At 35.9% G+C, this 12879-nt stretch overlaps 1 protein-coding gene across 1 annotated transcript; it reads right to left on the bottom strand.

Moving 5' to 3' along the window:
* Nucleotides 1–11228: 11228 nt before the first annotated feature.
* Nucleotides 11229–12165, bottom strand: LOC105529046 (olfactory receptor 13D1-like). Its single transcript, XM_011966105.1, is given in 2 exon segments — nucleotides 11229–11657; nucleotides 11659–12165. Coding segments are annotated over 2 exon segments (936 nt in total).
* Between the last annotated feature and the right edge of the window lie 714 nt (nucleotides 12166–12879).

Genomic DNA, 12879 nt, shown 5'->3' with positions numbered 1-12879 from the left:
AACACACTTGATATTGTTGAAACTTCAGAACTATGTTAGAATTTTGGATACTTTTACTGTTTTTCTGCATTTTCATATGTTATGTTAAAATAATGAGATACAGCATTTCAAAATTATTGCATGTTCACTCTAGAGAATTTGCAAGATACAGGGCAGTAGGATGAAGAAGAAAGAGGAGTTACTTGTTACTCTAATAGTGGGAAATGGCCACTTTTCAACATTTTGAACAGTATCTTTCCTATTATGGTTTTTTTTAATGCATTGGAATTGGTTGCGATGTGCCTTTTTATGTTCACTTTTTTGCATAAAATTATTTCATAGGCAACATTTAATTGAATCTTTCAAAATAAATAAGGCCATCTGTTGAGAAAAAGCAAAATGGAAAAAACCCCAACATACTGCACTCACATTTTCCAGCGACAAGCCTTGTGTTATAGTTTCACATTAATCTCCAGATCCTGTTAGGTCATTAAATACTATTTTCTTTTTCTGTATTACATCTTTTTCATGTGTGAAGCTGAGTATTTGGGACTATCAAGGGAGCAGATAGAGTTTAAAAGCAGGGCCTATGCAATCACTCAGGATATCCTGCTTTATGATCTTTCTTTGCTTTAACTTACATGTTGGCTTTTGCATAAAGAACATTTTGTAAAATTAAAAATTGGTTTGAAAATCAGTCTACTGGTCCAGATAATAATGTGGACTAGTTCTGGGTTGAATGGAGTGTCCTATCAATGCCCATTTAGAAGATGCCAGATTTCTTTGCTATCCCGAGGGAATTCCAATATTTTTCCAAGTCTTAGAAGAATGTCCAAGCTCTTGATTTTTAGTACGAATACTATTCAAGTCTTGTCTCTGTTACTAACCAGGTTGATTTGAGGAAGAAGAGGATTTGGGAATGTCAGACATTATATTGCTTTTCCTCAGTTTTTGTGTCAACTTTTTACACTATGTGAAGAACATTTTAAATTTACAGCCCAAGATGAATGACAGAGTGTGCTCAGGAGTGAACCACATTCTAGGTAATCAGTTTGGCTGAATCAATTTTTATTAATGGACCAGTGAATTTAGAGTATATTGGGCATAAACATATTTTACACAGACAAATAAGAATTACCTGCTTGTGGAATCTTTTAGGTTTAGTCACTCATTTAATCTTCCCAAGTTCACTTGTTAATTTTAGTGGATGGAATATTAAGCAGTCACAAACTATATTTAAATATATCCATCATAGCTGTTTACAGATTAAATCTGATGGCAAGAGTTGAGATCATTGATAATTAAATTTATATCCTGACAAAATAGGCTATGAGAATCTATTAGTTCCCATACACCAGTTCATTGGACTTTTTGCACCCACTAGGAATTCCAGGTAGGTAGAAAGCCCTGAAAGTCAGGCATTTTATGTTTGACTCACAGGCAGGCTGTCTTGAATGCTCAAGTTCTAATGTTGTTTTCCTTCACAGCTTAAATCCAGCCAGTTTCATAAATTCTCTGGGGTGACTGAGGTAGCTCCATAGTCTTATATCAGATTTATAAATTTTTGATAGAAAATTTGTTAAAGCAAGAAGAAATTTTAAAACACACGTTTCTCCTCGCAGGAGAGTATTAGGAGAGTTTTCCTCTCACAGGGTTGTAGAATCAAGGTCTGAAGAAAATAAAGACATGTTACCTGTCTTGATATATTTATGTGTTCAAATTTGCTGGGCAAAATACACTATCATTATAATACTGACATAATGCTTTATTTTAATACTTGGGCCTCTGGAGGAGTTTTCATTCAGAAAATTTTTAAAAGCTTAAGGAGGATGATTTTGTTGTTAGCAACTTGTTTTCTCTAATTTGGAGACAAAGTAAGATAAACTTATGTGATATACCAAGTATGTATCTGTGCGTGTGTGTGTGTGTGTGTGTGTGTGTGTGTGTCTAGTTTGCATATGTGTAGTGTGTGCATGTCCCTGGTGAAAATTCTACCAGATAGCAAAATCTACAAAGGTAAGTATTTCTGTGTATTCCTACCCTCTTTACTCCCATTGCACTCAATTTAGAACATGACATTTATAATATGATTCAATATATATTTATATCCATGAATAGGAAAATTATATGGAAGGAGGTGCAATAGGAGCGAAGGACATGCTTTTATATCCCACTGAAGTCCCAAGACAGGTTCATGATTGGGATTTAAGAGTAGAGACACAGCAAAAATGGCAAAACTTCATTGCTCTTAATCCAACAAATTATTTCATCATTTTCGTACAGTTTTATGCCTGCCCAATTTCCAAATATTCTAAGCTTGAGATTATGTCAACTTTTTAAGGTCCTGGGGACTTCTAAAATGGACACTTAAAAATGTAGCTTGGGAGGCCGAGGCGGGCAGATCATGAGGTCAGGAGATCGAGACCATCCTGGCTAACATGGTGAAACCCCATCTCTACTAAAAATACAAAAAATTAGCCGGGTGTGGTGGTAGGCGCCTGTAGTCCCAGCTACTTGGGAGGCTGAGGCAGGAGAATGGTGTGAACCTGGGAGGCAGAGCTTGCAGTGAGCTGAGATCGCGCCACTGCACTCCAACCTGGGCAACAGAGCGAGACTCCATCTCAAAAAAAAAAAAAAAAAAGTAGTAATATGTTGGCTATCAGCTAATTCACATACATCATCTCTCTAAAATCCTGTGATCTGGGCTATAGTGTCACTATCTCATAGATGAGGCCACAAAGCTTATGGAAGTTAATACATCTTGCCCAAACCTCAAAGTATGCAAGTTAAAGACAAGCATACACACCTGGCTATTCTTTCTTGAGTTAGTTATTCTTCATACTACAGCATGTTTACTTTTCCAGGTTACTTGTCATGACATCAAACACCAGTATTTCTTGGCAGCATATCTGAAATGATCAAAGAAACTATTACCTGCTTCTCAACTTTCATAGCAAGTATATTACATTTCTGGAAAATAACTTACAAAAGAAAATTAATTTAATTATTTATGAAAGAACCTTGACACCATCACATGCTGTGTCCAAAAATGATGCTTAATCACAATTGATAGGAATTAAATCTTAAATTAGGGGAAGATCTGACATTAATTGAGATATGAGAAGGGGAGGAATTTAATATTAGCACTAATATTTCAGAAAAGACTATAAAAATAGCTTGTTTTGTTTTACTAAAGATAACATGCACTTTACAAAAACGGGGGCTCCTAATTTATGGTGTGTAAGTAATATTTTATCTTTGAAATTATGAAATGTTTTTTATGCTGTTTTTGGATGACAACTACCTTTATTTTATTTCTAGATCTGAAATTCCAGAGGAAATATGTGCTTATTGTAAAATAGTCAAATACTACAAAATGTGCAAACTATAGAATTATAGGTCATGTTTTCATATTACAATAAAATGGGGCTGGGGGCAGTGGCTCATGCCTGTAACCCCAGTACTTTGGGAGGCTGAGGTGGGTGGATCACTTGAGGTCAGATGTTCAAGACCAGCCTGGCCAACATGGTGAAACCCTGTCTCTACCAAAAATACAAAAATTAGCCAGGCGTGGTGGTGCATGCCTGTAGTCTCAGCTAGTCAGAAGGCTGAGACAGGAGAATCACTTAAACTAGGGAGGTGGAGGCTGCAGTGAGCCGAGATCGCACCACTGCACTCTAGCCTGAATGACAGAGGCAGACTCCGTCTCAGAAAAATAAATAAATAAGTAAATACATACATACATACATACATACATACATAAAATAAAATGGGAAATAAATAGTAAAAATAGAATGAAAATGCCTAATCACTAAATAATGAAGAAAGATGCTTGGATTCAAGAGGAACTTAACAGAAAAACAAAAAAATTATCTAGAAACCAGTAAAAAAATTCCCACAAAATACAAAGTCTATAATAAAACAAAAAATGCTCTAAGTGCCTTCATTAGAGAAAGAAATAAAGGAGTAAGAAGAAGGAAATAAGAATTTTCTTCTTATTTCAATAAATTAGAAAAATAGAATTAGAAATAGAAATTAGGAATCAGAAAATTAGAAAAATAGATCTGAATAAACAAGAAATTTATGAAGACAGTAACATTTAACAAGTAAATGAGAAAGGTATGAGTAATTTTATAATCACAATGTGGAAATCAATGAGAAAAACCAGGGTTCAACAGATGAGTTCTTGTTGCTGTTTCACATTCATCTCTCAAAGTTCTAAAGTGCCAAAATACACTTCTCTGGTTGCAATACCTAATGAAAAGAATTAAATAAATTTCAGTGTTTGGAAATAAGTTCCTATCCTATTCCATTGGTTGATATGTATATTTTTATCTGAGTACCATGCTCTTTTGATTACAGTAACTTTATAACATATTTTAAAATTGCAGCATATGATGCTGTCAGCTTTGTTTTTGCTCCAGATTGCTTTCCCAGGCAGGGTCTTTTCTAGTTCCATGTACACTTTAGGATTGTTGTTTCAATTTTTATGAAAAATGACATTGGAATTTTGATAGGGATTGCATTGAATCCGTAGATTGCTTTAGGTAATATAGACATTTCACAATATTAATTCTTCCAATCCACGAACATGTAATATCTTTCAGTTTACTTATGTCTTCTTCGATTTTTTAAATCAATGTTTTATAGTTTTCAGCATACAGTTCTTTTATGTCTTTGGTTGTCTTTTCTTTTTTATTTTGGAGAGATTGGCAACCAACTCATCTAAAATGATATGTGATCATTAAATAACAAGTAAAAGAATGAGGGTTCAAAACAAAACAACTCTACATTTTTTACTGGAACATGTTAGCTCTCCTATTAGAAAATTATGCTTATTGGCTTGTATTTTATGAGATGAGGGGTATATAATGATGAGTCTATTTTGAGCTTCTACACCTTGGTCTATAACTTATCCTTAACATCAAAATGTAATGGGATAATATCTATAGCCAAATAGAAAATTTCAAATACTCCCTTGTTCCCCAGTATTGCTAGGGATTCAGCTGTTCCCTTAAAATTGCTTCATAGCTATACATTTGCACATATACTTCTTTTTGTTCTATTGATTTTTATATTCCATTGCTTTATAAGATATCCTTGATATTCTTCTTGCAATTAGCCTTTTCAGGCTCTTATAGACAGCTTCTATTATACTAAAAGCTATGTGAAATGAAATCTTTAAAAATGAGATGTTATTCTTGGTCCCTAAATTCTGACGTAGTTTGAAGATGTCGGGATGTGTTGTCTGCCATGACTCTGAAAAGACTAACATTAAAAGCCATAGTTTTCATTCTCCACTGGCCTGAGGAAACTGATGTTCTGTTATCTATAAAAACCTGGGGGAAATATATTATTTAATATTATCTTGAGTTATCATAGCCATGAACTACCTTGAGTTCTAAAAATCAAGTCCCCAGGGTTTTCATATATAGTTCATTAAGTGTCTTCTTTATGTGAAGACACTTCTTTGTTGCTCAGACCAATGTCAAGGAAATTTGGAGGTTCTGGGGAAATTCTGGAGGCCATGCTCTGCACACAGAATGAATACTGATGTAAGGTTAACTAAAGCTATAAGGAACTAAAGTCATGTGCCATTTAACAACGTTTTGATCAATGACAGATAACATATGATAGTGGTCTCATGAGATTATATATTTTTACTGTAACTTTTCTGTGTTTAGTTACTTTAGATACACAAATACCATTGTGACACAATTGCCTATAGTGTTCAGTACAGTAGCATGCTGTACAGCTTTGCAACCTAGGAGCAATAGACTGTGCTATGTAGCTTAAGTGTATAGTAGGCTATACCATCTAGGTTTGTGTAAATATTCCCTAGACGTGTAGATTTGTGTCTAGTTTCCCCAGACCCCATGGAAAATGTTGGTCAGAAACACACAATTTTAAAAGTATTTAACTGCTGTTACATTTTGGCAGAATATTTAATAAATAGATCCATACTTATTGAAAAAAAGAGATATGCTCCGTTTTTAATATTTGGATCCAGTTAGAAGGGATGTCAGCTTATTGTTAATAACACTGACTCAATTAGTGTAGATAACCTTTTCATCTTCTCAAAAAAAAAAAAAAAAAGCTTTATCCTCAAGTATATTTTTTCACCTTAAATTTTCAAATGCTCAGTGATATCAGTTCCAATTACTGGGTTCCAGGCAGAATGTAAGTTGGAACATAAAATATTCAGGACAATTGACCTTGGTCTATGATAAAATAGGTGAAGCTTTCCACTGAGGTTTGGGCCTCCGTCTCCTTGTCTCCAAGGCACAAGAAATCCTGTCTCAGAATCTACTCATAGTGCAGTTACATTGGCCACATCAAAATTTACCAAGAGACTCTATTATAATGATGTTTTCCACAATGTACTTTGAAATTTGTAATTTCCTTTATATTTATTATACACCAGATAGTGGCCAGGTTTTTTTTTTTTTTTTTTTACTTATTTCCATCTCTTCTGTGCTGCCTTACTCATATCATTAGAAAAATGTTTTATAGGATTCCTGGGAGCTCATTTATACCTCATAGTATGAAATTGACTTTACATTTGCTATAATATTTTGGTGCTAAAATATTTTATGTTTTCTGCAATTTGCTGAAAAGAGAATCTTAATTTTTACAGAACTCAAAACCTAGTTTTAAATAGCCCATAGCCAATGTCAGGCAACAGTAAGTTTTTCAAATAAAATTTTCTCATTCTACCTTATTTTTCTCAGCTCCTAAATACTCCACTGTGATAATAAATATTGCTTGTGTTTGTGACAGCTATATCCAGGGTTAAAATGTTTTTTGATCCAGAATATCTATTATAAGAAGAATAGGCTAGCACAAGGCAGCCAGCACTGATACACTCTAAAGTGCTAAACATGCTAAACATATGCATGGCAATAACCAGAAGCAATCTTCCTTCCACCACAGATCCAATATCAGGTCCCCAAAACACAGTTGTTTTGTAGTCTTTTACAAAATTGTTAGTCAGGTGCAGCCACATGAGGAGACACAGAAGAGGGTCAGGAAAGCAAAGTTTATTATACTCACAAGTCTTAGAGATAAGGGGCATGATACATCACACAGGGCCACATGGGGAAGCCACCAGGATGGTCAGAAGGTAAAAAACAGGTGTGCGGGGAGGGTTTAGGCCACTGCCTTTATTGGAGTTTCCACAGGAAAGGCAAGTCAAGGCACAGTGAACAGTTTAGGATTGGAAGGTTTGAATAATTTCTGCAGGGTTTGGGCTAAAGGAGTGATCTCTGGTTGTCTGGCAATTGTCACTGGGAACTGGGGTTTAAGGGCCAGATAAAGAAGGTATGGCTCTGGATTAGTTAGTTTCCATGTCAGAGGCATGCTCCTGGCTGAGCTTTTTTCTATCTCTAAGAATTCACTAGCCCATGGAGGGCAGTCTCTTCCCAGCCAGCAATGTTTTTTTAAAGTAAATGGACTTTATTATTTCTGTAGAAGTCAGGATATAAAGAGCTAAGATTCTGAAGAAAAGAGAAGTTTATTTAAATAAGCCAAACCTTCTGTACTCCTCTTTTATTCTCTTGGGACATTTGCTGATTCTTAATTGTTGCTTGATAGGCTGAGAAACTGGGCATAGGGCTGCTATTAAGAGACAGAAAAAGTGAAAATAGATTTTGGCATTGTCATGGGTCTAGGAAGACAAAACATGAACTTTAGACCAGCTAAGACACCCTGTTCTTGAGAGGCCAAGGTCCCAAACTGAAGGGATGTACAGATGAGTGCTCTCCACTGTTGTCATTGGTTTTCCACATGAGGCATTTGCTGACTCTAGGCTAGTCAGAACAAGAAGCCAGGATTGTACAAAAAATAACTAAGAATGTTAGGTGAGATTGTGGCTGCCTCATGTGGTTATGAGATCAAAATTGGAGTCTAGGACCTAAGGAAAAAAAAGTTTTTAAATTAGATTTTGGCTTATATTTACAAAGTCTGAAATCCAACTCTAAGTTATTTCAACCCGTCTTTGACCTAAGACAATCTCCCTTACTCTGGGTTTCTACTGAAGGATAAAGTAAATCCTCTTTGGATAAATAAAACATCACCCAGAGATTCTACATTTTTTTCATCTGCAGTATCTGGCATTTAATAAAAAAATTACAAAGGATAAGAAAACAGGACCAAGAGACAAAAACAGACAATTGAAAGACCCTCAGGTGATCTAAGTATAGAGGCAGTCAGACACAGACTTTAAAATAACTAATGTTAACCTGCCATGAGCATAGATAATAAGATGAGGACTTCAACCGACAACATAATGTTATATTTTAAAAATTGAAATTATGGACTTCCAAACCACAGTAACTGGTATTAAGAACTAAATACATAGATTTAATAGCAGAATAGACAAGGTTGAAGAAGGGCTTAACAAACTAGAAGGTAGATCAGTAGAAAATAACCAGACTGGACACATGGAGAAGACAAAGGAAGTAAAATGCAGAAAGGACTGTGAGAGCTACATGGAATATAATGGAAAAATCTAACATATATCTTACTAGATGCTAGAAAAATCTAACATATATCTAACATATATCTGACATAAATCTAACATATATCTAACTAGATGTCCTTCCTGTTCCAGAGGGACAGGAGAAAGAGAAATGGAATAGAAGAAAAAATGGCAAATGTCAAATGAAATTGGTAAACTTATAAAAGACATCAAGCCACAGATTTAAAGAGATCTACAACATCAAGGGGGATGAGTTAAAAAAAAGCCAACTATAAGAACCTTGTTATACAATTTCAGAGACCAACTCTAAAGAAAAAATATAAAAACAACCAAAAGAAAAAAGAAGACACATTTTTTTTCAAAGAAGCAGCAACAAAACAGAGGCAACTTCTCAGCAGAAACAGTGGATACCAAATATAAAGAACAGCATTTTTTAAATGTTGAAAAAAAAATTGCCAGCCAACAAGTGTATACTCAGTGAAAGTATCCTTTAAATTGAGAACAAAATGAAGACATTTCCAGACTCTTCCCCTTAACTTCCCTCTATCTACACAAATAATTCTTCTTTAGTAGTCTTACCTTGAAAGAAATCCTGGCTTGGCATGGTGGCTCATGACTGTAATCCTAGCACTTTGAGAGGCCAAGGCAGGCTGATCACTTGAGCCCAGGAGTTTGAGACCAGCCTGGGCAACATGGCAAAATCCCATTTCTACAAAAAATTACAAAAATTAGCTGGGTGTGGTGGCATGTGCCTGTAGCCCCAGCTACTCAGGAGGCTGAGGTGGGAATATCACCTGAGCCAGTGAAGGTCGAGGCTGCAGTGAGCTGTGACTGCTGACATTCTTCTCAACTGGCTTGGGTTCCAACACTTCAGACAAGGCCGTTTCCTTCAAAAATGCCCACTTCACCCTAATCGGTTTCTCACACACCTTGACTCTTCTCCCCTCCTCAGGTGAGCTCTTTTCACTCCATTTAGGTCTTTCTTCAGGGATTCTCTCTTCACCCCTTTCAGACTTGGATACCCATATTCTGAACCTCCCCATCCCACTATGGATGCTTTTCTCACCCCAAGAGGACTCTGACAACTCTCTCCTGACCACCTATGGTGTGCAGGTGTTTCCCTTATCCCATTTGTGTTCTAATATCTTCTGTCAGTCAGCTTTTCTTTGCAGGTGTGGTCCTCAGTCAGGTGCTACACCTTCCTCTTGTGTATATGCCCCTTTCATGCTGCTTGGACTTTGACGCCCTGAACTGAGCCTCTCTTCCATGTTGACATCTCCCTTATTCTGGACAGGCTCCAAAACATCATGCTGGGCAGAACAAGCAAGGGTGCCTTTCTCAATGCCATTGGGTTATAAAAATCTTTACTGGTTTTACTGAACAAGTAAGTTCATAGCCTCAGCTCATAGCCTGAGCTGGGTTCCTCACCCAGCTCAGGCTATGACAGTGTACCAGGCAGCTCAACTATATATTATGCAAATATATATTTTACAAAAAATACAACTGTGTATTATTTACTAGCCAGTCCAAGGTTTTTTCTAATGAAAGGAAAATATTTTAAATGAGACTATAATGAAAGGAAAATATTTTAAATGAGACTATAATGAAAGGAAAATATTTTAAATGAGACTATCAATTGCTTTTGAAAGAAATTGAAATTGTCAGTGTTCTATAAGAATTTATACAATTGATATATTTTTCTCAGCAATTGCTTATTTGATAATAATATACATTAGGATTTTTTGTCTTACCTGGCCAAAATGATCTCTTCAGAATATTTTATTCAGACTTTATCTTCTCTAATTTTTCTCTATGTTTAAAAATCAGCTGTTATTTTACCAAAATCTTTTAGAATTGTAGTTTGGTAAAGGAAATAATGTATAAATTTCAGTTATCTCCCTGTATTAAATCAGGTACTTAGACCGTATTTTACCATCCTTTAAAATTTTTAATTAATTCAACAGTTAATTATTGCCAACTGTTTTTAATTAACTTGACATTAGATTTTATGCAAAGAACAGTGAGCCATTGTTCTGCTATTGGGAAGAATTTCGGAAGGTAATAAATGATTAGAGTATAAAAGAAAAATCGCTTAGTGGAGATAAAGTCCAGGGCAGCACGGAGGAGGGAATAGCTAAGTCTGGGAAAGCTTTGGATTGTGTTGCAGAGACTATGACACTTGACCTGTCCTTTATAAGATTGTTAGGATTTCACCTGAGAAGGAGAAATGTGAAAATGCAGATGGAATAGCATGTGCTATTGTCATTAGGTGTGAAACAAAATGATATAATTTGGTAATTACATAGTAAATAGAACATAGCTTGTGCAAAGAGGTAGTGGGAGGGAAAGGACAGGGAAAGAGGTTGAAATATGTAGCTGGAAAGGAAAGTTGGGACCAGATCCAGTCCCTGGATAAAATAAAGAGCAAGAATAAAAGAACAAAAACACAAAATAGTTTTTTTTTTTTAAAAGAGGGCTGACAAATGTGTTTTAATTGTTAAAATTAATGAGCTAGATTTTCTTAGAAAGACTTACTTAAAATATTTTTCTTGTTTCCAAAAGTTTGCTCTCACAGAGCACTTGTTTCTATATTTTAATACAATCAGTCATTTTCATAAAGCAATACAGTTAAACTCTTAATCTTCAGATTTTTTGTAACTCTGAAATTCTGACTCAACATGACCTTAATTGCTTTCCTTCTATCTTTAAAAGTCTTCTCTCAAACTTGTGAGTGTATTTTGTGCATAAACTCAAAGGTGTCAGTGTGTCATCATTTCCTCCAGAACCAGTGTCCACTCATTAATTTCCTCATGGCTCCATGCACCTCTGTGTTCCTCAGGCTATAGATGACAGGATTGAGCATGGGGGTGACTATGCCATAGAACAGGGCAATCAGTTTGTCAAAAGCAGAGTCTTTGGACTTCGGCTTCATATACATGAAGAGGATTGTCCCATAAAACACAATCACCACTGTCATGTGGGCTGAACAGGTGGAAAAGGCCTTTTTCCTTCCTTCAGCTGAATTGATTCTTAGTATAGTAGAAAGGATAAAGATGTAAGAGATACAAATCAGCAGTAATGGAGAAAACAAAAATATTACATTGCCCAACATTATAATAATCTCATTCAAGGAAATATCTGTGCACGCCAGCTTGACAAAGGCCAATATTTCACAAACAAAATGATTAATGACATTTTTTTCCACAGAAGGGCAACCGCATTGCAAGAACAGTTTCTGTCAATGAGTTGAGAAAGCCTAGTCCCCAAGAGAGAGCCGCCATCTGAATACAAAGGGCCTTGCCCATGATGATGGGGTATCTCAGAGGGTTGCAGATGGCCACATAACGGTCATATGCCATCACTGCTAGAAGCACACACTCGGTGGATCCCATAGTGTAAGAGACAGACATTTGAACCACACATCTAGTGAAGGAGATGGTTTTCTTCTCTGATAGGAAGTGTATCAGCATTGAGGGGATGAAGGAGGATGTGTACCAAATGTCTAAGAAGGAAAGACTCCCAAGGAAGAAGTACATGGGTGTGTGGAGACGAGGATCCAGGAGTGTCAGAATGATCAAGGTGCCGTTCCCCAGGAGAATCACCAGGTACATCACCAAGCACATCACGAAAAGGAATTTTTCAGCTCTCGGGTACTCTGAAAGTCCCTGCAGAATGAACTCAATCTCTGTCCAGTTGGTCCTTCCCATGTTACTGTTTTATACCTAGAATTTAACAAGTCTGTATAGCATTAACATATGAAGTGAGAGGTAATTGGTGTGGGAGGGGCAAGTGTATCTCTGCTGGCTAGAGTGATGGTAACAGCTTTGAGGTTAGCTGCTGGGATTCCTCTTCTGGATCATAAAACAGTGAATTGAAGACACATGTTAATTATATTGGTAGTTTGTTAAAAAGTGCAGGCCTCCGTATTCCATTTCTTGAGATTTTGATGCAAGAGGTGTGAGGCAGGGAAGAACCATTTGCATTTTTAACAAGCATCTGTTACTTCTCATGCAGTTGATCCACAGATCCCACTTTGAAAATCAGTATTTTGAAGAGAGCATGCTTTAATCTGTTCGACAAAGATTTATAGTTTGATTTTATGCCATGAAAATAATTAATGCCATTGGCTTAGTTTTTTGTAGTTTACAAATATGTTCACATATTATTCATCTTATTACAGTATAATTCCCCGAAGAAAATGAAGGCTAGTGAGAAACTTACATACAATTATAGTAAGTGAAGGAGTTGTTATGCAAAGCTTCACTTTTTTGTCTTTAAATCCCATTTTTTAAAACTATACCTTATAACCCTCCCAAAATGATGTAAGTTCTATCAAAGGGGTGGGAATCAGGCATCTTTTCTTTTTTTATAATACTCTTCAGGTGATTTTAATGTACAACTGAGGAAGAAGAGATCCAGCT

This window comes from Mandrillus leucophaeus, unplaced genomic scaffold (genome assembly GCF_000951045.1).
Source record: "Mandrillus leucophaeus isolate KB7577 unplaced genomic scaffold, Mleu.le_1.0 Scaffold742, whole genome shotgun sequence".
Lineage (NCBI taxonomy): Eukaryota > Metazoa > Chordata > Mammalia > Primates > Cercopithecidae > Mandrillus > Mandrillus leucophaeus.
This window is presented reverse-complemented; position numbering and strand designations above follow the sequence as displayed.